Source organism: Sphaerodactylus townsendi, linkage group LG03, assembly GCF_021028975.2.
Source record: "Sphaerodactylus townsendi isolate TG3544 linkage group LG03, MPM_Stown_v2.3, whole genome shotgun sequence".
Lineage (NCBI taxonomy): Eukaryota > Metazoa > Chordata > Lepidosauria > Squamata > Sphaerodactylidae > Sphaerodactylus > Sphaerodactylus townsendi.
Window position 1 is genome coordinate 167374690 of NC_059427.1, and position 25917 is coordinate 167400606.

Sequence of the window (25917 nt, forward strand, 5' to 3'; positions counted from 1 at the left end):
TAGTATATAAAACATTTGTCCTCCCAATCCAGCTGGTCCTAGAATTGGAGCACGTGTTTAAACAACAGAATGTGGGGAGAGGAGCTGGGATTAGATTCGCTCTGTTTTCAACTCACAACAGAGTTTCTCCTCGTACTTCATTTGTAAATGGGAATATAAAGGTCTTAAATGTATTTCCACATGAATAAATACGCATAGATTCCCGGCACGCAGATATCTAGTGAGCCTTCTAGCCGCTGAAACTATAAAAACTTGGAAAATTTAATGAGAACTCTCTTACGTCAGGACCCCCAACTTGGTCACATGGATGCCATAACACCATCAACACTTTTCGTGGTGCCTACCAAGTATTTTTAGAAAGCAAGGCCATGGGAAATTTGACTGGCTATGCAGATTTTTCAAAAATGTTGCTTTGGCATCAGCTACCATCACAACACTCTGATTTTTCCTGGGTGTTGGAAGCAGTGACAGCCATTTTGTGAGTGGTGGCACCTCCAAAGGCGGTCATTTCACGGCAGCCATTTTGTGGCTCCAGCCACGATGCTGTGTCAGAATTCCAGAGGAGCCCGCAAATTCAAAAAGTTGAGAACCCTGCCTTATCTAATGTTTCTTTTCTCCTCCTTCCGGGCCCCCAGCAAAGCTTGGGAGCTATGTTCAGCACTCTAGCCATTCTAACAGCGTGGTGTAGTGGTTAAGAGGGTGGACTCCTGGAGAACCAGGTTTGATTCCCCACTCCTCCACATGAGTGGCGGACTCTTAATCTGGTGAACTGGATTTGTTCCCCCATTTCTCACATGACGCCTGCCGGGTGACCTTGGGCCAGTCACAGTTCTCTCAGAACTCTCTCGGTCCCACCTACTTCACATGGCGTGTGTTGTGGGAAGAGGAAAGGAAAAAACTTTGTAGACTCCTTACAGCTGAGAAAAGTGGGGTATAAATCCAAACTCTTCTTCTTCTCTACATGGGGAATTCTCTGTTTTTTTGATGAGATTTATCCCTTTCTGTGTTCAAGAGTCGCTGAAATGAACTCTCTCCCGGTGCTTCAAGACAGAAGATTTGGGTCTACTTCTTATATTTGGAATGGGACATCTGAAAGAGAGAGGTGTGGGGTGGGGGCATCTGAAAGGCTGTTCAAGAGTTGGAATTTTTCCGTTCCATGGTCCACACTGATTCTGAAGCCTAGAGAGCAGATTTGGGCATCTGCCGGTGGAGGTCGCTGAATGTTTGAGGGACGTGCCCAGCCAACCCAGGATCTGAACCACTTCCTGCCCTGCTCTACTTGTGTTTGGGCCCTTGGCAGGGAGAGGGTGAGTTCAGGATCATCGCTGTGGTTGTGGACAATTTTCTGTAGCAAGGGTAGTTTGACCCACCTCCCGGACTCCTTGCTCCATTGCTTATCTGCAGAAGTAGCGTGAGAAAGCCTGAACTCTGATCCACTTTCCTGCTACTGTCCCAGTGCTATGAAGAGTAGATTTAAAGGTGGAGCAAATGGCTGTGCTGTGGTGGTTCTCCTGCTGGAAGTAGCTGTGCCGTACAGCATGTCCGTGCTTGGGGCTCATGAAATCTGGAGCCTGCTCTGCCCACCAAAGGGCTCCAATCTTTTTGGACCTGGGGGCCCTTTTGGAATTCTGACATGGCAGGGAGCATACGGCTACAAAATGGCTGCCACAAAATGCCCCACGGGCACCATGTTGGGAACCCCTGGTTGTGTAGCTGTGGGAACAAGGAAGTTCTTCTCTTCCCCCACCCTGACTTGTGATTTCCCTTCTCCCACTGGCGTAATGCCCATTGGGCAAGGTGGGCAGCTGCCCAGGGCATCACCTTGCGGGGGGCAACAAAATGCTGGGTATTTTGGGTATTTTTAGTGGTTTTCCATTTTTGGCCTGCAGGGGGCGCAGTTTTTAGGCTAGTGGCACCAAAATTTCAGCGTATCATCAGGAGACTGTCCTTATGATACCCCCCAAGTTTGGTGAGGTTCGGTTCAGGACCCTCAAAGTTATGGACCCTCAAAAGGGTAGCCCCCATCTCCTTAGCAAAGAATGGGGGATGGGGCACCCCCTTTGAGGGTACATAACTTTGGACCCCCTAAACCAAACTGCACCAAACTTTGGGGGTACCATCAGGACAGTCTCCAGATGATACTCAGAAATTTTGGTGCTGATATGTCAAAAAATGCACCCCCTTCAGGAACATCCCAGAAATTTGCCCAAGAATCTTTGTTCTGCATTGAGTTTTCTGTATTGCTGTCCATGGGGGATGCAGGCTGGGGAGGGGGAAATTTCTGAAGGCACAGTCTCAAAACTTTCAGGGTCTCATCAGGAGACTACCCTAATGATACCCATCAGGTTTGGTGCAGTTTGGTGCAGGGGGGCCAAAGTTAAGCCCCCATCTCCTATTAGCTCCCATTGGAAACAATGGGGGATAGGGGCACCCCCTTTGGGAGTCCATAACTTTGGACTCCTTGAACCAAACCTCACCAAACTTGGGGAGTAGCATAAGGACAGTCTCCTGATGATACGCTGAAATTGTGGTGCTGATATGTCTAAAAATGAACCCCCTGCAGGCCCCAATGTCCTGGTGCAAAAAAAAATTTGGTCGTGGTGGAGTGGCCGCCCATGGGGGGGGGCGGCATCCAACTCAGGTTTTGCCCAGGGCTACAGTTTGCCCAGGGTTGCCTCGTTACGCCCCTGCCTTCTCCCCTTCCTCAGATATTTTCCTTGTTTCCTTCACTCTCCCTTTCTTTCTGCTTCCTCACGTAGTACCCAGCCCCCCGGAGATTATAAACATGGAACTTCTCTCGAATATGACAGTCCATTTGCAGTGGACGTGCCCCAAATACCCCAATGGAAGAATACTGAAATATGGATTGAAATACCACCTAGGTGAGTCTGGGGAGAGTTTTGGCTTTGCTCTGGGGAGTTGCACAGGGCATGGTAGAATGTAATCCAAGGTGTTTTGGACTACTTCTCCTGTGTTGTCCCTGATAGCTTCCAAGAGAGTTGCAGAACACCCATTCAGTAGCCGCATATTGGTGTCCCAAGGAAGTGCCAAACAGACCATAAGTTTCATAAACTGTTGCCCAAGATGGTGAAAAATCAAGGTCTAAAATATTTATGCAGTTTTGTGAGGTAAATGTTTTGTCAAAATATCTCCTAAGGGAGTTAAATCTCTCTTAAAGCGACTGAAGCTGAGGAGGTGGCTACCTATTTTTTCCCCCAAAAAACACCAGAGTATCCCATGTCAGGCTATAGCATAGAAGCTGCTATAAGGGCTTATGGGAGAAACTTATTGCTCCAGTGGCTTGTGTCAGTACAACTCAAAAGCAAAAAAGAAACAGCTTGCTCTCCTCCTGTCTGATAGAGACCCACAACTTAACAAGCTTGGTAGCTCAGTACTTTCCAGGGATTTTTAAAAAAATGAAAAAAATTAATGATTAAATCTTAAAAATGTTAAAGTGAAGACTTGTATGAATTATGAACAAGGATGTAACATCATTACCAATTTTATATTTTTATAACATCAATTTTAACAATAACTATTACCATCTTAACCTACCGTGTTTCCCCAAATATAAGACAGTGTCTTATATTAATTTTTGCTCCCAAAGATGCGCTATGTCTTATTTTCAGGGGGTGTCTTATTTTTCTGTGTTCTGTTCATCGGGTGTGCTTCCAAACAAAAACTTTGCTATGTCTTACTTTCGGGGGATGCCTTATATTTCGCATGTCAGCAAAACCTCGACTATGTCTTATTTTTAGGGGATGTCTTATATTCGGGGAAACAGGGTATAAATGTACCTGACTATTTATACTGGTACTTGCATGGAAGCCGAGGGGATGGGGAATACAGACCAAGCAGAGATCTGGAAAATAAAGTGGGAAACAGGAACGGCTGAATTAGAAAAAAAGAGAGAAAGAATGAGAGATCAGGATAAGACAAGAAACCCAGAAAATGGAATTAAAAAGGGCAGGAAGCCCAGAGGCATCATGGGATTGAATTAAGTAAATCAAACATGGATCCAAGTAAAGGTAGGGTGGGGAAATACTAGGCTAGGTGGTGAAGCCTGTGATGTTGATTGAGAGAAGTTTCAGAATTTTCGGAAAGGAGGCAATATTGAATATTTTTGTAAGCTTTGGAAGGGCTTGTAAAGATTTTTAAGCTGCTGACCGTTTAAGCCTGGGGAGTGAAGGTCCTGCAAGTAGCACCCTCTCATGTGCCTCCATGTACCCATTGGGTCCCTTGGATGGCCACCTGGGTTGCTCGAACAGTGAATGAAGTGGTGCCCAGTCAGTGTTGAGGATTTGCCTTTCGTTGTATTACATGTTGTATTAACACTTCCACCTGAACTCCTGCCTTCTTCTGTCTAGCCAACGAGACGGATGGGGATCTCATCATAGACATCCCGGAGAGCCAGCATTCATACGCCATCAACGGCCTGTTGCCCAATGCTGACTATATTTTCTACTTGTGGGCAGCAACAAAGGCAGGGCCCGGGGAGCCCTATGTCTTTGAGGGGAGCACAGTGCCAGAATCAGGTAAATAAAGCCTTTTGAATGTTTTCCTTGCTTGTAAAATCCTATTTTTGGGTAGGGAGCTATTTCCAGTTCCACATGTATTTTGCTTCCTTGTGCTGAATTCTACCTGGAAAGAACCTCTGTGTGGAAGCTGCCCCTGTGTGGTAGCAGCCTAGAAAAGTTCTCTTGGTGGAACACAGTCTGACTTTCCCCCTCTTTATTTATTTTATTTATTGAATTTCATAGACTGCTTCATCCCTGAAGGGCTTTTCCTCGTGATGACTATAACTCTTCGCCATACATTTGTTGATTATGGGAACTACCACCATTGAAATGTAGGGTTTTTTGACTTCATGGATTTGAGACCATACATTGGAAGGTCCTGGTGTCTCCTTGCAGGATCTAGATCTCCAGTGGCCAGGGGCTGGGTCAGCTTCCAAAGAGACAGAGGCAGGCAAAGCAATTAAGCAAGGTCAAACAGAGATGTAAGATTTCTGGAACTTTTTGGAGCCCTACGGTGGACCAGAGCGAGGGAAGGCAGCGTGGTATAGCCCAATCTCGCACGGTCTTGGAAACTAAGCAGGATCAGTACTTGGAGTACTTTAGAACTTGTAGCTAAATGTAAAGTGATGCACATAGGGGCAAAAAATCCAAACTTCACATACACGCTACAGGGGTCAGTGCTATCAGTCACAGACCAGGAAAGGGATTTGGGCGTCTTAGTTGATAGTTCCATGGGAATGTCAACTCAATGCATGGCAGCTGTGAAAAAGGCAAACTCTATGCTGGGGATCATTAGGAAAGGAGTTGATAATAAAACTGCAAGGATTGTCATGCCCTTATATAAAGCAGTGGTGCGACCGCACTTGGAGTACTGTGTCTGGTTCTGGTCACCACCCTCAAAAAAGATATTGAAGCAGATAGAAAAGTGCAGGAGAAGGGCAACCCAGGATGATTGAAGGATTGGAGCAATCTTCCTTTATGAGGAGAGTATTGCAGCGCTGGGGACTCTTTTTTTAGTTTGAGAGTGGTAATGTCTGAGGGGGGGATATGATTGAAGTCTATAAAATTATGCATGGGGTAGAAAAATGTGGACAGAGAGACATTTTTCTCTTCTCTTTCACAATGCACTAGAACCTGGGGCATTCATTGAAAATGCTGGGGAAGAATTAGGACTAATAAAAGGAAAACTTACTTCTTCACTAACGCAGGATTGGTGTTTGGAATATGCTGCCACAGGAGGTGGTGATGGCCACTAACCTGGATAGCTTTAAAAAGGGCTTGGACAGATTTATGGAGGAGAAGTCGATCTATGGCTACCAATCTTGATCCTCCTTCATCTCAAGATTGCAAATGCCTGTAGCAGACCAGGGTGCTCGGGAGCAAAGACAGCAGCAGCAGCAGAAGTTGCCATTGCTTTCCCATCTCTGAGCTCCCTAAAGGGCACCTGGTGGAGCCACCGCTGAGTAGTAGAAGTGCAGGGACTATAGATGGACTCTGGTCTGATCCAGCAGGCCAGTTCTTATGTTCTTATGTTCTTATGGATGGGAGACCACCAAGGAAGGCTCTGCAGAGGAAACCAATGGCAAACCATGGCTTCTTCTCACTTGCCTTGAAAGCCCCACACCGGGGTCATCAGAAATCTAAAGTCTCTGTCACATACCAGGTTCATCTGCAGTTTTCTGCATACAGCATCTCAGGCGGACGGGCAGGAAATCAATGTACGCAGGTGTCCCCAGGATAATGTCTCTGAGCATGTTTTGGGGCTCCTGTTTGCCACCTTGATTAACTTGCTGTTCTCTAAAGGGGGGCTGGGGGTCTCTGGCAGTTCACCGGAAGACACTTTGCTCCACAGGTTCTCGCATGATGGCATGAAGCACCAATAAACCCCCTTTCTGCTTCTCTTCCTGCCTTCCTAGTGATGCTGTCCTTTCAGAATATCACCACTTCTAAAGTGGGAGAGAACTTCACAGTCATCACGTGGAATCCGCATCCAAAGCGACGAGATATAGAGTTTTCAGTCCATATTATGGACAAGACCGGTAAGGGGCAATGGGGCTTCTGATGTGAGGGTGGGGCTGGGTGAGAGGGCGGGGGGCTGGGTGGGGCTGGGTGAATAACAACGCTCCCTTCTCCCATTTGTTTCATGTCATTTATAAGGGCACGTGGCTATCATCCATTCATAAGTAGAGAAACAGTTGGCCCAAGCCACTGCCATGCATAAGGTCTTCTAAGACCCGCACTCTTTGCCTTGTGTGAGCTAATTTTAGAGCGTCAATGGGCGGGATCTTAATGAATTCTGCAGGGCCTGCAAGACGGAGCTGTTCCACCGGGCCTTTGGGGAGTCCAGCTGCTGATGCCCCCCTCCTTTTTATAACATCTGTGGACCCTGCTGTCCCTCCCTCCCTCCTCTCCTTAGGGATTATTAGTAGGACGCCATCGGTACATTTGATATTAAGATGCTGCATTTTAATGGGGTTGATTTTAACATATAGAGCCATATGTAATGATTATTTAAACCTTGATATTATGGATTTTATTTGTGCTCTATCTATTTGCCTGTTCACCGTCCTGAGCCCTCCAGGGCGGTTTATTATTATCATTATCATTATCATTATCATTATCATTATCATTATCATTATCATTATCATTATCATTATCATTAATAATAATAATAATAATAATAATAATGGTGATGATGATAATGATGATAATGATAATAATAATAATAATAATAATAATAATAATAATAATAATAATAATAATAATAATAATAATAATAATAATAATGTGGTTAAGAGTGGCAGACTGTAATTTGGAGAATCAGGTTTGATTACCCACTCCTCCACATGAGCAGCAGACTCTTATCTGGTGAACTGGGTGTGTTTCCTTGCTCCTGCACATGAAGCCTGCTGGGTGACCTTGGGCCAGTCACAGTTCTCCCATAACTCTCTCAGCCTCACCTACCCCACAAGGTGTCTGTTATGCGGCGAGGAAGGGAAGGAGTTTGTAAGCCTCCGTGAGACTCTTTATGGTGGGTATAAATCCAAACTCTTCTTTTCTAGAGCACAGTACGTGCTCTTGGATAAGTTCCTTATAGCTAACAGGGAAGGGCAGACCCAAGAGGCAGAGGAGAGCACATAAGGAAAAGATTGAAATGCCTTCTGTTATACACAGGCATACATGTTTTCTCCCTATAGGAGCAGCAGTAGTATAGTGGTTAAGAGCAGGAGTACTCTAATCTGGAGGAACCGGGTTTGATTCCCCACACTGCCGCTTGAGCTGTGGAGGCTTATCTGGAGAATTCAGGTGCACTCCACAGTAGTGTAGCATCAACAGGGCCATTTTCTTCGCTGGTCATGGGACCGAGTCCGTGTTGCCAATGGAAAAGCATGTGTGAGACCTCAGTAAATTTCCCCAGTGTCTGGCCAACATAAGACATGCAAGAAGAATAACTTTTGAGGATTCTGAGTGCATTGACCAAAGACGCTTTTCTGTCCCATCAATCAAAGAAGCTGCTTTCCCAGCAGCAGCCCCACAATTATGGAACAAACTTCTCCAGAGAGGTTTGCCTGCCCCCCCCCCCCCTCGTTCCATCTTTGCGAGGCACTTGGGGACAGCTTTATTCAGGAAGGCATTTGAAGAGTTTAGCTTTTCTACCTACTGTTAGTTGTAAACTGTGATTATAATTCACAGTGTTTTATTTATTTTATGTACGTATCCCATTTTTACTTCTGTTTATGTTGAGTTCTGTGAGGTAGGATAGTTGTAAACTGTGATTATAATTCGCAGAGTTTCATGTACTTTATGTATCTGTCCTGTTTTTACTTCTGTTTACATCAAGTTCCTTAAGTAGAATAGTAGCTCATAAATGTTTTCTGGAGCAAACTTTTCTCAAGGAAGGTTGTTTAGCTAAAAATTAAAAATCGAAAGAGCCAATGTACTTATTATTAGCTGGGCCACATCAGAAGAAGAAGAAGAGTTTGGATTTATATCCCCCTTTCTCTCCGGTAGGAGACTCAAAGGGGCTTACAAACTCCTTTCCCTTCCCCCCTCACAACAAACACCCTGTGTGGTGGGTGGGGCTGAGAGAGCTCCGAAGAGCTGTGACTAGCCCAAGGTCACCCAGCTGGCATGTGTTGGAGTGCACAAGCTAATCCGATTCACCAGATAAGCTTCCACAGCTCAAGTGGCAGAGCAGAGAATCAAACCCAGTTCCCCAGATTAGAATGCACCTGCTCTTGACCACTACGCCACGCTGGCTCATAACCTCTAGCTGCTGAAGGAATTGAATATAATGTGGACATTCCCCTTTCTTTTTTGGTACTCACTAGACGGAGAACCGTGGCGTAACTTAGGGAAGGCCAGCTCCAATACGGGCTTCTACATTATCCCGGACCTGCAGTCGGGCAAACAGTATCGTATCCAGTTTGTGAAAGAGCACCGTAATGGGACCAACGAAACTTTCTGGGAGGAAGAGGTGGAAACGTACGGCAACGGTAAGTGATCCTGTGGACCCAGGGTCAACATGGAAACGACTTCTGTCACTCAGTAAGCTCAGACTTGATTGGACTCGTCTTATATTTTCTTTGCCTTGACCTGGATGACTCAGGGTAGCCCAGTCTTATCAGATCCCAGGGTAGCCCAGTCTTATCAGATCCCAGGGTAGTCCAGTCTTATCAGATCCCAGGGTAGCCCAGTCTTATCAGATCCCAGGGTAGCCCAGTCTTATCAGATCCCAGGGTAGCCCAGTCTTATCAGATCACCCCTGGTTAGTACTTGGATGGCAGGCCATCAAGGACGTCCAGGGTTGCGATGCAGAGGGAGGCGATGGCAAACCACCTCGGTTCATCTCTGTCCTGATCTGGATGGCCAGGCTAGTTGATCTCATCAGATCTTGGAAGCTAAGCATGGCTGGCCCTAGTTAATACTTGGATGGGAGACCACCAAGGAAGTCCAAAGTTGCTATCAATGGCAAGCAATCTCTGTTCTATGGGGCCAATGCCTTGTCTTTCACTGAGTCTGTTTGGGAGGTAAGGGTTCCTTGCACATTTGATATTTGGTCTGGCTTTCCTGTGTTTGGGAAACAGCATCATGACCTTGTGACTTCACCTTTTTGCAATCTTTCCTAAACCTGCTTTCCTACAGTCGTTTACGACAACAATTTTCCCTGCCCAGTTGCTGTGTCGGCCATTTTCCCTTTCCAAATCACTGGATTTCGTAATTGGCAAATTGCATTATAACTCTGGCAATTGGCAAATCGCTATAGCATTATAGCCTTATAATGATCCGGCTACGAGTTCCTCTGAATTTCCAACTTTCCTTTGGGGAAAAAACAACCACCTCTGGCCCTTTTCATTGCAGAGATATCCTGTAATATCTCCTGAACAAAAAGTGACTATTGGCTTACTATTTTACAAAATCTGGGAAGACTTAGTAGACCGACTGTTGTAATTGTATAGTAAATATAACAATATATCAATTGTCAATTAACAAAAAACGTTGAAAGGCCCTCTGGTGGCACCAAGGGAGGGAAGTCCGCTGTGGTTTGGGGCAGAGGAAAAATTGTGGCTTTGCTGAGATGACAGATCTAAGTCTAAGGTGGATGTGCCTGTTAGATACTGGCACAATCCTTTATCTTTTTTTAAAAAAAATTGATATTTTGGATTGTTATTTTTACAAACATTTTTAGCCTTTTGTTACATCTTTAATATCATTTTACCCCTTTTACCCCTTTCCCCCCCTCCCTCCACCCCCCAATTCCTTCTTCTTTCTTTCAAATGTGCAGCAGCAGGTTCATTCTTTCAACTCTTCTTTTCCACTTATCTTCTGTAATTCCAATTTCAGTCAACCAATCTGTGAATTCGGTCCAAATCGTCAACATGTCCATTTGTTTATTTTGCCAAATTTGGTTTCTTGACATTATTCCGAAAATTTCTAGTTGTACCTGTTCCCATACAGATCCCTGCCATTTCTGTATAGTCCATATTTTTTATTTTTCCATCCCAATGCTATTAAGGCATGGACTGCTCTTATCATTAGTGTAAATAATAACCGTTGTCTTTGTTCTATTTCTTTGTTATCTATTCTGTCTATAAGTAATAGGTCTATATTTACCCTTATTTTTACTTTTACATATTTTTCTATGTACGATAAAACATGTTTCCATAATTGTTTAACCTCTTCACATTCCAACCACATATGTAAATATATTGCATTTCTGTCCCCACAGTGCCAACACTTTGGACTAAATCATCTTATCATATATGCCAGTTGTTTCAGGGTTCTATACCATTTTAACATTAATTTCTTCTCCAGTTCTGCGTATTGTTCAATTTTCATCTTATTTATATTTTCTATTATTTTTTTTGAATAGTGTCTTTATCTTTTACACCATCTTGTTTCCATTTTTTCCATGATGGCTCTTACCATGAACTCTATATCATCAACCATATATTTCTATAGATGCCCCCAAATTCTCCCTGCTGTCTTTTCATATTTTATTATGCATTTCTGCATTATACATACATACATACATAAAACCTTTATTAGGCATAATACCAATATAACAACCAGCATTATCCAGGCAAATGTTCCATACATAAAACCATCGCAGGTATTATTCCAAAGTTCCTAAAAGGAACCTAGCGACAGAATCTAAAATCACAGAAGAAGAGTTGTTTAGTAGGAATGCAACCTTCCCAGCAACAGAGTATTCCTTAAACTGAGCAGGAAGAAGAGTCAAAAGCCTGGTCCTAGCTTCTTCGTATTTGGGGCAATTAAGCATTATATGTTCCATAGATTGCACCACTATAGAACAGTGGGGGCAATTTCCGCTCTTACGAATCAATTTTAAGAAACCTCCCTTGGAGTACAGAACAAGGGAAGGAATTACAATGAGCCCTTGCGTATATCCATCTAAGCTTGGGCTCTTGGAGTATACTCAGATAGTCTGCCATCAGATTGGTTTTGAATTTGATGTTGAAAAAGAAGGGGGAACAGTTATCATGCTTTGGCCTTGTAGAACTTGTAGCTCCTGGTCAAGGAGTCTCCTTTTTAGTTGAAAAAAGAGTTCGGAAGGAGGTAGCATTTGCAAAGACTCCCAGGAGAATCCCAGGGAAAGTATTTTAATTTCAACTGCCCGCCACCACTTAGATCCATGGAGCTGGGGGAGGATATGATTGATGAGGCTACCAGTGTCCAAATTAAAGCACAGGCGAACCCAGAACTTAAGGGTGGCCAGCCAAGCTTTCGTAACCAGAAGATGTTGTCCCGCTTCCAAACAGAGTGCAGCATAAGGAATGCAATGTGGCACTCCGAATTCTGCATTATACTTTCTCCTGTAATCCTTGAGACTTTTCGCTTTTCCCAAATGCCTCTTTACACCAACCAGCTCTCAAAACCTCCTCATTCTATACATTTTGGCAAAGTTATTATTTTTCCTCTTTCGTTATACAAATTAGCTACAATTTTTGCGCCTTTCCTTTGTAAAGATCTTGTCGCATTTCTCCCCTCTTTACCGACCATGCTTCCCAGCGGCACCTTGTCCAGAATTCCTGGCATCCATGAACCTTTCCATTTCTCCCAAATTTCTAACATCACTTTTCGGGGTCCAATTAATTTTTGATTTTCTGTTTTTAAATAATTTGTATAGATCCCAAAAACAGCCTATCATCTCATTTATCTCGTTTTCAAATTTAATCCATCTTTCACTTTTATCTTCTTGAATTCCCATCAAACTCTTTATTTGGAAAGCCTCATCGTATTCTTGTAATTTCAGGATCCCCCATCCCAGAAGTTTCTTTGACATATATACTATTTTGTTCATTACTCTCGGTCTTTTTCGTGTCAGATTCCCAATGATGGAAACAAAGTCTTGTTAAAACAGTCCTTTATTCCGCATCTTGCGAACAGGGTGGCAAAGCCAGAACTGACTTTTCCCCGCGCAAACTGTCAGTAATATCATTGAGGGTGCCCCCCCCCCCCCCCCATGAGAACTAACAGCCCAAATATGCAGACAGTGAGAGATAAAATGCAAGTCCGTTAGAGCTGGCCTTGACCAACACCTGCTGGAGGAAAAGAGCAGAAACAATCTACAATGCTACTACATAAGAACATAAGAACATAAGAACTAGCCTGCTGGATCAGACCAGAGTCCATCTAGTCCAGCATTCTGCTACTCGCATTGGCCCACCAGGTGCCTTTGGGAGCTCACATGCAGGAGGTGAAAGCAATGGCCTTCTGCTGCTGCTGCTGCTCCTGAGCACCTGGTCTGCTAAGGCATTAGCAATCTGAGATCAAGGAGGATCAAGATTGGTAGCCATAGATTGACTTCTCCTCCATAAATCTGTCCAAGCCCCTTTTAAAGCTATCCAGGTTAGTGGCCATCACCACCTCCTGTGGCAGCATATTCCAAACACCAATCACACGCTATATGGAAAAAAAGTGTTTCCTTTATTAGTCCTAATTCTTCCCCCCAGCATTTTCAATGAATGCCCCCTGGTTCTAGTATTGTGAGAAAGAGAGAAAAATTTCTCTCTGTCAACATTTTCTACCCCATGCATAATTGTATAGACTTCAATCATATCCCCCCTCAGCCGCCTCCTCTCCAAACTAAAGAGTCCCAAATGCTGCAGCCTCTCCTCATAAGGAAGGTGCTCCAGTCCTTGAATCATCCTCGTTGCCCTTCTCTGCACCTTTTCTATCTCTTCGATATCCTTTTTGAGATGTGGCGACCAGAACTGAACACAGTACTCCAAGTGCGGTCGCACCACTGCTTTATATAAGGGCATGACAATCCTTGCAGTTTTATTATCAACTCCTTTCCTAATGATCCCCAGCATAGAGTTTGCCTTTTTCACAGCTGCCATGCGTTGAGTTGACATTCCCATGGAACTAGCAACTAAGACGCCCAAATCGCTTTCCTGGTCTGTGACTGATAGCACTGACCCCTGTAGCGTGTATGTGAAGTTTGGGTTTTTTTGCCCCTATGTGCATCACTTTACATTTAGCTACATTGAACTGCATTTGCCATTTCTTAGCCCACTTCCCACCTAATTTATCAAGGTCCGCTTTGGAGCTCTTTCAAGTAATCCTTTGTGGTTCTTACCACCCTACATAATTTGGTATCATCTGCAAACTAGCCACCACACTACCCACCCCTACTTCCAGGTAATTTATGAATAAGTTAAAGAGCTGGTCCCAAACGGGATCCTTGGGGACAATTCACTCCCTACATCTCTCCATTGTGAGAACTTCCCATTTATACTCCACCCTTTTGTTTCCTGTTCCTCAACCAGTTTTTAATCCATAGGAGGACTTCCCCTCTTATTCCTTCATTGCTGAGTTTTCTCAACAGTCTCTGGTGAGGAACTTTGTCAAAAGCCTTTTGGAAATCCAAGTAGACAATGTCCACTGGTTCCCCCTTATCCACATGTCTGTTTACACCCTCAAAGAACTCTAGTAAGTTTGTAAGACAGGACTTGCCTCTACAAAAGCCATGCTGACTCTTCCTCAGCAGGTCTTGCTTTTCTACATGTTTAATAATTTTATCTTTAATGATAGATTCTACTAATTTACCAGGAACAGATGTCAAACTGACTGGCCTGTAATTTCCCGGGTCCCCCCTAGACCCTTTCTTAAAGATTGGTGTGACATTGGCCATCTTCCAGTCTTCAGGGATGGAGCCTGATTTCAGGGATAAGTTGCATATTAATGTGAGAAGATCAGCAATTTCATGCTTGAGCTCTTTAAGAACTCTTGGGTGAATGCAATCTGGGCCAGGGGATTTGGTACTACATTCCCTTCCCCCCAGCCCCAAAGATGCAAGCAGCCCCAGCATCCCATAGGCATCCTGATATTTTGATTGAACACCCAAGATTTAATTTTATTATTATTATTAATTATTATTATTAATTTTATTATCCCATTCCTCAAACTGCTTCTTTTTGATCTCTAAGGGTAGAGTAATGGAATAGGTAAAATATTTTTGGCATTACGCACATTTTAATGCCATTATTCTTCTTGTGATGGATAGGTTCTCCTCTTGCCACTCTTTTAGTTGCTTCGCAATTTTCTTCCACTTCGTTTCATAATTATATTTAAACATCTTCTCCTTTCCATTTGTTAGTGTTATGCCTAAGTATTTAATTCTCTTCTTCACCATTCTCTTTCCTAATGTTTTATTTTCTATGTTTATTCCCAATATTTCTGTTTTTTTCCCATATTTACCTCCAACCCAGAGAGCTTTTGAAAATCATTTAATATTATTTTCAATTCTCTCAACGTTTCCACTGGGTTAATCGTTATTAATAATATATCATTGGCAAATAAATTTAACCTTGGTTAATCTTATATCCTTTAATTCTTCCATTATTTCTAATCCTATCTGCTAAATATTCCATTGCTACCACAAATGGTGATGGTGAGAGAGGGCATCCTTGTTTCACTTTCTATCTTTACTTCCTCTGACCATCCATCATTTATTCGAATCTTTGCTGTGCTATTCCTATACATTTTTTAATACCTCTATTAAACCGTAAACATAAACGGTTTGAATTCCAACTTCAAAAGACTTAAGCTGGCCAGATTTGTTAGAAAAGAAAATATGGATTTCATCTGTGTTCAGGAGAATTCAAACCGTTTATGTTTACAGAAACAATTTTCACGTAGTTACTGTAAGGAATCAGCAAGGTCCAGTCCAAAAGTAACCTTATCAGTTCTTTATTGAGCTGGCTTTCATGACACTACAGGCAATGCAGAATCTAACCCCCCTCTAGTCGGATGGCCGCTTTTACGGGCCTCTCTTCCCGCCAAGACCTGGACATAAACAATTACTCATTCCCACAAACCAGAAGCAGTTTCACACAGACAGAAAGCAAGGTTAAGCAAGCGATAACAACTGCGCTGGGCAATCAGCCCAACGCGCCTGAGGAATCTCCTCCAAGGCCGAACCAGCAACTCCAACTAAATCACAACCTTACAGTTACCCGCCATTGTTATGGAATATTTTCTGCCCAAAATACTCACGAACAAGGCGGTCAGCAGTAAGCAGTTTATTGAGGTCACGGCTGCAGTCGCGGAGAGAGGGCACCTTGGTGGGTGCGGGTCTCAATTTTAAGGCCCCTGCTCAGCCCTCTTGCCCACCCCTCAAGTGGACACGAGGTTCACAATCTGACCAGTCAGCTTTTAACACATATCCCCTTGATACATCATGGGCTTTCCACATGCAGGCATTAGCTAAACGAGCATAGAATACTTTAATTAGGAAATCCGCTAATTCTATATGTGGCACAAACATGTGTCAATATCTTTTTCTTTTTCAACATTTCCTTTTGAACCTGCTGCTTTTGCACTTCTCAACCCTTTAATTCCCCCTTCCCTCCACCTTTCCCAATTGTTCAGAGGGAGAATTTCCCCTTCTCCCCACATCTTGGAAAATTGAGGCTTTGCTTTCCTCCTTCCCCCTCCCGGCTCTGTTTACATATTAACGCTCTGTTCATTAATGACATAACCTTCCCATGAAACATTGTTCCCATCATTCTCACCAGTCTCAACATTATAATGTCACAATGCTTCTTTCCGCCCCCCGCCCCCCTTATCTAGTTGCCAACAATCCTTTATCTTCCCATTCATACCAGAAGTGGTCAGGGATTTCACTACCCCTAAACTCCACAGTTGATTGGCAGCTTGCTCATTCACTGACCTTTGCAGAAAATCAATACGAAGTCTATGTGTGTGAAATGCCAGATGCACAGCAGGAAAGCTGCCAAAGATAATGGACACTAGGAACAAATCTGGCCATCGGTAGATCCTTAAATCTTTGGGGCAAAGGTCATGGATAATTCCAGCTTCAGTTGCAGATGTGACCTAACCCATGACGCATGTCTGGTCAAAGTCGGAATCTAGAATATGTGGACTGATCTGTTAAGTGACCAGACACAGTGATCATCTGTGAATCAAGCAGATTGGCCAATGAGCTGGCATATGTTAAAGCAATCAGCTGAACTCAAAGCACAAAATCCTGGCTGTATAATAGCAACTTAACAAGTTAAACTGTGTATTTGAATTATATGAGTCAACACAGTGAATACAGATCCAGCAAAGCTAGCAAATAGCATAGACCCTTCCCCATAAAGAATAAAATAGTCTTTAAGCAGGAAAGGGGCAGGAGTGAGAAGTGAAAATTCAATCCAAGGGAATCCAGAACGAATTTTCATGTATTTACTCATTTTCGTGGCTAGTTAACCTGTGAGGAATGGAATGCAAATTGGCAAACTGTGTCTGAATTGCCCAAGATTGTTCCATGAATAGCAATGGGCGTGGTGAATACAGACATGCTGAGGAAGCAGATGGTGATTCCACGAAAACAAGTAAATACCTGGGAATTCATTCTGGATTCTCTTGGATTGGCGTCTCTTATATAACGTACTTCAGCCTACTGCTGCTTCCCTACTTAGAGACTCTTTTATTCTTTATGGGGAAGTGTAGAGAAATTGAGTCTACCATTTTAAATTTCTCTATTTTAGTAGCTTGTTTGGCTAAGTGTAGAGCCCCAGCTGTAGAGCATGTTCCCTTTAGTTAGGACTCAAATCGTTAACACCTGTTAGCAACTTTTGATTTTTGCCAAGCTGACTCAGCTAATTATCAAGAAAGAATGATTGGTCCATTTACATCAGCTGACAGACAATTTCTGTATAATTTGCCTTTCAGCATTTCATTAGTTTATCTCTCTCTCTTTCTATACCTCTTTATGCTTGCTGTTGTTCTGTTTGAAAACTCTGCCTGTTATCTATCTAGGTTTTAGTCCGTTAATCTCTGCCAGTGAATATTTTCTGTCATAGTTAAGTGTTTAGTCTCTGCTTGCATCTTTGTGTAACAAAGCTACACTACCAGGAATTTTAAGTTATTGTTTTAACTTTTGCTTTTGCATTTTCAGTTTATTGAGCAGGTGCAGGACTCAATAAACATCTATATATATTTTTCCAAAAACCGTTTTGTTTGCAGTGATTTTTTTGCATGCTTAATAACAAAATCCCAACCCACGTTACCTTTGAAAGAGTGGCAGGAAGCCAGCTCTTCCGTTACAGGAAGGGTTTGCGTTATTTGCTGGCTTTACCGTGTTTGTATTCACTGTGTTGACTCACATGATTTAAATGCACATTTATACTTGTTTACAGATATTATTATAAAGTCAGGGTTTTGTGCTTCGTGTTTAGTTGATTACATTTGTTTTTGCTCTTTACTCATTTATCTGTATTAGCAGCATAAAGACCATAAACTCCTGTATTAACGTACTCAACCGCTACTCCTGTATTAACGTACTCAACCGCTCTAGTCATCTTCAGAGACCCCGCCCCCCACATTCTCTGAGGCTAGACGGGTAGCAGTGAGAGAAAGGGCTGACTTGGTTGTGGCACAAAAACTCTGGAAAGCCCTTCCCAGTAGGGTTGCCAACTCCAGGTTGAGAAATTCCTGGAGATTTTAGGGTCTGAGCCTGGGGAAGGGCTGTAAAGAGACCTCAATGGGGTATAATAGAACCCACCCTGCAAAATAGCCATTTCCTCCAAAAGAACTGATTTCTGTAGTCTGGAGATCCAGTTGTATCCAAGTAGAGTTACCAAGCTCCAGGAAGCACCTCCTAGACCAGGGGTCTGCAACCTGTGGACATCTGGAGAGCCACAAGTTGCAGACCCCTGTCCTAGACTGTGGTGTAGCTAGGGAGGGCACGGGGGTGAGGCGGCTGGGGCACTGGACGCCACTTCCTGGGGGTGCATTTTAGGGTAGTGTCCCCCTTTGCAATTGTACCTCTGTCCGGAACTCCCTATGGCTGGCCCCACCTCCGATCTCCACATGTAGATCAGAATGGCAAGGGCACATTTGATCCGGTCCTCAGCCAGGCTTAGATCCAGCTTTAAACTGCAAGCTGAAAGCCTGAAGTTTAAAGCTGGATTTATGCCTGGCTGAGGCCCAGACCAAACGGGCCCTTGTCGCCCAATGTGGAGATTGTGAGTAAGGTCAGCAAGAGGAGACTGACTTGGAGACCGGGGGGGTGGGTGGGCTGGCTCCACTCCTGAACTCCATGTGAGATGGGGGCGGGGCAAGCCCCACTCACTGGCATTCAACCGCCCCCCTGTTCCAAACCGCCCCCTGCCCCCCCAAAGATGGGGGCAGGGGGAGGAGCCCAGGGCGATACCCCGGCACCATTTCAAGTAGTTACTCCCCTGCACTCAGTGATCACTCACTATTACATTTGATCTCTAGATGGCCAAGATCAGTTTCCCTACAGAAAATGGCTGGTTTGGAAAGTGGACTCTATGGCCCTGCACTCTGCTGAGGGCCCTCCCCTTCCCAAATCCTGCCCTCCCCAGGCTCCACCCCCCCCCCCCAAATCTCCAGGTGTTTTCCAATCCAGAGCTGGCAACCTGTCTCCAGACTTGTGGAGGATGATATGTTACACTGAGCGGTCTCTTCTATTAAACTTCACAATAGAATGTACATTTGTAAGGAGTCAATTCACAGCCGGTGCTTTGCAATCTATCAGTAGTATATTTAAAGATGTCAGTTTTTTATTGTCCTTTTCGTTTTTATCTTTTGACTGTTTCCTCCCTCTTGGTTTCTTGGGCATTTTAATAGGTTTTTGTGGTGTGTTATTTATGGGTTACTGTTATTTGATGTGGCATCTTTAAGAGGAGACGGCTTCTTGGAGGGATGCTCTTGGAAAGCGAGGCTTGGGCGAGGGCTCTGTGTAGATTTCAGAAACAATGGTAAAGGCAGGGATTCGGTGACTGCCTTGAAATATTTACGAGGTGGCGAAAGAGGGGATGGGGAGCAGTTGCTCCTCCTTGCGAGAGACAAAGGGCCAGAGCTAGCTATTGGAAGTGAGCAGATTTGCAGTAAACGTTAGGAAGAGCAGTGAATGTATCTCCCAAAGAGCCTTCCAGAAGGCCCAAATAACAATTTACTGGTGTGCCCTGGATTGAAAGCTGGCTGGTGGATCGCTGTGTCAGGTGAGACCTGGGGCCTGAGAGGTTAGGCACAATTTCGCAGAGACAGGGCTTTTGCACCAGGTTTATGGTTGAGGCAGCATCTGGTTGGCCTCCCCTCTTCCTTCCGTCTCCCTCCTTTGTTCTTTCCTTTCCCTTTCCTTGGTGTATGAAGTGAATGTGGATTTTATGGGGGATATGGTTTAACTGGATTATTCATCCCACCACGGAGGCGCATGGCGCCAACAGGGGTGTATCTGCAGCAAATGGCGCCTGGGGCAAGCTGTCAAATTGTCCCCCCCCCCAACTTCTGGATCTGCCTCTCCTGGCCCAAACTTTTGGATCTCCCAGTCATTCCGTGCCCCCCCCCCCCGCCCCCAACCTTCTGGATCTACCATTGATTTTATTAGCATTTGAATTTGTTTTTGCTTCATTGTTAGCTGCTTTGGAGAGGCAGCATGGAATTTGTCCAAGCACACAAACTCTTGTGCCCGCCCGCCCGCCCGCCCGCCCACCCACCCACCCACTCTCAAGTTGCTCGCCTGTTCTCTCACCGGCCCATCTACTCTCAAGTCACCCACTAAGGGCCATGGTGGGTATGACTTACAACCCCATCAGAGGGGGGGGGGAGCTGAATCCACTGGAGGGAGCAGTGCCACACTGGCAGATCCCCCCCCCCGGGCTCATTGCAGTGGGACGTGGTACTGAATGTGACACTAGTGCCCCTTCGCCCCCTGGGGTGGTGCAGGGCATGGCCAGGGGAAGAGCCAACTGGTGGTTAGGAATGCTAATATCATACTGGGGGAATTTGTTTGCCTTCAGTAGATCTCAGTAGTATTGTTTTTGCTAATAAGTATTCGCTCTTGGGCGTGATATTTAATCAAAGTCCCCAAACGTTGCTGTTCTGGATGTTTTTGCATGTAAATATATTTGAGTTTCTCTGGATTTACATCTTGGGTATATAGTATATACTATTATATATATTTTATATACCATATTTTATATATTTTTAAATTTGTTTATATATACAATAATATATATTGTGTATCTAGGACATTATTTTTTCAGTTAGATTTTTTTATCTGTCATACTAATTTGCGGAGAGGTGAAGATGGATTGGTCCACATGAAGAAACACAACTTGGAACCTGCGGTTTCATGCAAATCCCTTTCCCCTCTGAGTGCCTAATTAGGAGTTGCGTGCCAAATGTCATTAGACCTAATTCTGAATTAAACCACAGAGTGTGTATCAAAACATCCACAGAATGGGAACAGGGGCAGATGGCAGGAAAGCATCAAGTTTGCAAAATAATATGAAATGTGAAATATATATATGGGCCATGGAAGTTTCATGATGCTGTCTTGTAACACCTTGCTGGCCATTTTGAGAGTTGTTAAGCAAGTCCCAGCCAACATTGCTGAGGATTTCCAACCACAGTTGGTGTCAGCGTGGCTGGTGGAGTTGGGGATAGACAGGCTAAAAAACGAAAAAGGAAAGATTAGAGCAGTGATGGCGAACCTTTTCGAGACGGAGTGCCCAAACTGCTACCCAAAACCCACTTATTTATTGCAAAGTGCCAACACGGCCATTTAACCTGAATACTGAGGTTTTAGTTTAGAAAAAACGGTCGGCTCCGAGGCACGCATTACTCGGGAGTAAGCTTGGTGGTAGTCGGTGGCTTTGCTTTGAAGCAACCATGCAACTCTTCCAACGGGTGAATCACGACCCTAGGAGGGTTTACTCAGAAGCGAGCCCCATTGCCAGCAACTGAGCTTATTCCCAGGTAAAGGATCGCACTTTAGTTCTTTGCATGAAAATCAGTGGGGTTTAACAGTGCTTAACAGGGTTACCTATACTGCTTCCCCAAAACTAGGTCTTAGGTTTAATGCTAATAATTGAGCCCAGCCGCCCAGGCCAGCCTAGATGTGTGGGGGGGGGGCACTCTGTTTGCCCGTGCCCACAGAGAGGGCTCTGAGTGCAACCTCTGGAACCCATGCCATAGGTTCGCCACCACTGGATTAGAGGGAAGGCTCATGAAGCTAGAGAAAGGAGGAGGTAAACAGGAAAAGCTGGAGGGGAATAGAGAAAGGTGGGGGACAGGTTCAAGCGGGTGAGGGAGGGGACAGAGGTTATCTTGGGGGGCAGGACAAAACAAAGTAGGTAGGCAGGCAGGAGGAAGGGAAGGGAAGGTGAGAGGCTGCAGGCTGTGCCATGGGGAGGCACTGGGAAGTCGAGAGGGAGTGGGAATTGAGACTCCCCCTACCTGCAAGTCCCTGTGGGTCCCCTACTTCTGTGCCCCTAATGTTTTGTAAAGAAAGGAAACCACTTTGCTAAGGTAAGAGGAGCCATTGGCAACCCATTTCTTAACTTGTGTTAGTTCTCTCGAAAGTTTTTGGCAGTATTTATCCAGTGTCAAACCTGAAGTTATCCAGTGTCAAACCTGTTGGAACTAAGGGATTACCAGAGGTGGGGATTTTTCTGATAAATTTTCTCTGTTCGAGAACAAGTTTCAGATATGTCTCTGTTACATAACTATACTATACAATAACAAGTCTCAGAGCCGAGGATAAGTGCTTCCCTGTCAAAATCCCAAACCCAAAAGGCTTTGCTGCATCACCCATGGAAGATATCTGATAAGATTGGGCAACACCATACCATCTCCCTCCCTCCCTCCCTTTTTTCCTTGCTTCCTCCCTCCCTTTTTTTCTTCCTTCCTTCCTTCCTTCCTTCCTTCCTTCCTTCCTTCCTTCCTTCCTTCCTTCCTTCCTTCCTTCCTTTCCCTTCCTTCCTTCCTTCCTTCCTTCCTTCCTTCCTTCCTTCCTTCCTTCCTTCCTTCCTTCCTTCCTTCCTTCCTTCCTTCCTTCCTTCCTTCCTTCCTTCCTTCCTTCCTTCCTTCCTTCCTTCCTTCCTTCCTTCCTCCCTCCCTTCCTTCTTTTTCCTTCCTTCCTTCCTTCCTTGCTTGCTTCCTCCCTCCCTCCCTTTTCCCCCTGCTTCTTTCCTTGCTTCCTTCCTTGCTTCCTTCCTTGCTTCCTTCCTTCCTTGCTTGCTTCCTTGCTTCCTTGCTCGCTCGCTCGCTCCCTCCCTCCCTTAGACATGAACTACAATCTTATGCGCTGTATACAAATGTAGCACCGGGCCCCGTGTCTGAATTGTCCCGTTCTTCCTTTGCAGTCCACGCGAGTCAGAAGGGCTTTGCTACGGAAGGTTGGTTCATCGGCTTTGTCAGTGCCGTCGTTCTCCTGACGCTGGTTCTGATCCTTCTCTGCTTCATCAAGCGCAGCAAGGGTGGCAAGTACTCGGGTGAGGTGCCCCCAGCCCCACCCTAGCATCTCGCAGCAGATCCCCCGTGGGCAGATCCCCCCAGGCTCCTGTCACTTGTCAGTTATGTAGCACTCTTTAGCATGCCTGGTGTCGTTCGTCCTCACAACAGTCCCGTGAGGTAGGTTGTTACAATTCCCGTTTTACAGCAAAAGAAGACTGAGCCTAGGAGATCGGGGAGGAGTTGGTGATGCTCGTCTAGCGAAGACCAGAACTGAGTTAGAAGCTGACGCTCGGTGTCACCGGCTGATAATTGGAATACCAACAGAGAGGGGGAAAACGAAATGAAATTGTTTTGGAACACACTGCCTGAGGTTTTGTACTGCAGTGAGGTTCTGTATCCGACATTTGAGCAGCAGGGTTGTGCAGGCTAATCCTGAACTCGGGGAGACCGATAGGTTTGACATTGCTTCGTTCATACGAGTCCTGGGAAATGCCTGGTTGAGAAGTCCTCTATCCCAGGCTCTACATACTCCAAGAACTACATTTCCCAGGGTTCCTTGTAAGAGACACATCACCATTAAAACTGTCAAAAACTGGTTAGGACAGTTAGATTCAATCCCAGCAGCTCCTCAGAGAAGAACAAGATTTGGGGAATATGAGCTTTCCAGAGTCAAAGCTTTCAAAGGTCATCTGAGGTTGCAAAGGCCTTAGCAGACCAGGTGCTTGGGAGCAGCAGCAGCAACAGAAGGCCATTGCTTTCACATCCTGCCTGTGAGCTCCCAAAGGCACCTGGTGGGCCACTGCGAATAGCAGAGTGCTGGACTAGATGGACTCTGGCCTGATCCAGCAGGCTCTTTCTTATTCTCTTCTGTTCTTAAAGCTCTCTTTGTCAGATACATCTGACGAAGGACACTTTGACTCTTAAAAGCGCATACCTCCAAAATCATGTTCCTCTCTAAGGGGCTACTGAACTGGAATCCAACTGCTTGACCACAGACCAGCTTGGCTAGCCTCTGAAAAAAAACTGGTTAGCTTTCTGTTTTCGGTGTGCAATTTCTTACTATCTTGCCACAGCAAGACCACTAGGAATCCCATGCTGGCGAACAATGGTGGGAGGGGTAGGTGTTTCCCTCTTGACAAAATAGAAAGTGGTATGATAGAGTTATTGGTGCCTAGACATCCTCGTATTGTCTCTAGCCAAAGAGGTTTGGCCTCTTTTTGTACCACTTCCAAAAACCTGCAAAACTGCTCTGGCCTGAAATGCTAGCAAGTTACTGTGTAAACCATAGCTCTCTATCATGCCATCTTCCACTCTCTTCAACACTAACCTCCTTCTTCAGACCTCTGAAGACCATCCAACCTCTCAGACTCCAGTGGCTGAAGGTAGCTCTTTAACAATCCCTTCGCATCCCAGCGTTACTACGGTCCCTATTCCAGAAGAGAAAACTACACATCTCCACGGCCATTATCGGCCATAGAGATGTGTAGCTTTCTCTTCCGGAGATACCATTCGGTACTAACGCCATCCCACCCCCGGTCCCAAAACCCTGCTTAGGGTGGTCCCCGTCTCCGAACCCCTTTGTCTAGTTTAACATGTTCTGTTCTCTGTTCTAGTTAAAGACAAGGAAGACACGCAGGTGGACTCTGAGGCCAGACCTATGAAGGATGAGACTTTTGGGGAATACAGGTACGATGCAACAAAGCAGAGAGATCTCTCCAAATGTGCAAATGGCAACAGACAGGCTGGATTGGGTTGTGGTAGGATAGTCTCTTTCCCAGAGGCAAGATGGCATCACCCCACAATCATAAGTTAATGTTTTGAGTCATCTGATATGTTTAGAGCACCTTCCTTATGAGGAGAGGCTGCAGCGTTTGGGACTCTTTAGTTTGGAGAGGAGACGTCTGAGGGGGGATATGATTGAAGTCTATAAAATTATGCATGGGGTAGAAAATGTCGACAGAGAGAAATTTTTGCATAGTGTAAATCTGTCCAAGCCCCTTTTTAAAGCTATCCAGGTTAGTGGCCATCACCACCTCCTGTGGCAGCATATTCCAAACACCAATCACACGTTGCGTGAAGAAGTGTTTCCTTTTATTAGTCCTAATTCTTCCCCCCAGCATTTTCAATGGATGCCCCCTGGTTCTAGTATTGTGAGAAAGAGAGAAAAATTTCTCTCTGTCAACATTTTCTACCCCATGCATAATTTTGTAGACTTCAATCATATCCCTCAGCCTCCTCTCCAAACTAAAGAGTCCCAAACGCTGCAGCCTCTCCTCATAGGGAAGGTGCTCCAGTCCCTCAATCATCCTTGTTGCCCTTCTCTGCACTTTTTCTATCTCCTCAATATCCTTTTTGAGATGCGGCGACCAGAACTGGACACGGTACTCCAAGTGCGGTTGCACCACTGCTTTATATAAGGGCATGACAATCTTTGCAGTTTTATTCTCAATTCCTTTTCTAATGATCCCCAGCATAGAGTTTGGGTTTTTTACAGCTGCCATGCATTGAGTTGACATTCCCATGGAACTATCAACTAAGACGCCTAAATCCCTTTCCTGGTCTGTGACTGATAGCACTGACCCCTGTAGCGTGTATGTGAAGTTTGGATTTTTTGCCCCTATGTGCATCACTTTACATTTTGCTACATTGAACTGCATTTGCAATTTCTGAGCCCACTCACCTAATTTATCAAGGTCCGCTTGGAGCTCTTTGCAATCCTTTGTGGTTCTCACCACACTACATAATTTGGTATCATCTGCAAACTTGGCCACCACGCTACCCACCCCTACTTCCAGGTCATTTATGAATAGGTTAAAGAGCACTGGTCCCAAAACGGATCCTTGGGGGACACCACTCCCGACACCACTCCCGACATGTATACATCTGGGGTGCTCTGTTTTGGGTTATTTTCTTTATTTAGAGAGTCCCCCTTTCTCACTGAGGCCCAAGGTATATGAATGCAGAATGTATAGATTCTTTGTGTATGTTTGAATGGATCGTTCCATGCATTAAGCAGTCTTTGGCTGGCTGGGCTCAGCAAATGACGGAACTGGCCAAGCAAGAGAATAAAGGGTGGGCATCAAGATCTTTTCCAGATCCTGGTGTATAACATGGTCAGTAGGGAACATCTAGTTGGGCTGTGGGAGGCAGGCTTGGG

General features: G+C 44.8%; 1 protein-coding gene across 1 annotated transcript in view; it reads left to right on the plus strand.

Moving 5' to 3' along the window:
- Positions 1-25917, plus strand: part of LOC125428002 (neural cell adhesion molecule L1-like) — a 76130-nt gene that overhangs the window by 35864 nt on the left and 14349 nt on the right. Inside the window, exons 8-13 of the mRNA XM_048487575.1 lie at positions 2760-2882; positions 4368-4535; positions 6434-6556; positions 8849-9013; positions 22670-22798; positions 24374-24446. Coding sequence (XP_048343532.1) covers positions 2760-2882; positions 4368-4535; positions 6434-6556; positions 8849-9013; positions 22670-22798; positions 24374-24446 — 781 coding nt within the window. The remainder of the gene's footprint in view (positions 1-2759; positions 2883-4367; positions 4536-6433; positions 6557-8848; positions 9014-22669; positions 22799-24373; positions 24447-25917) is intronic.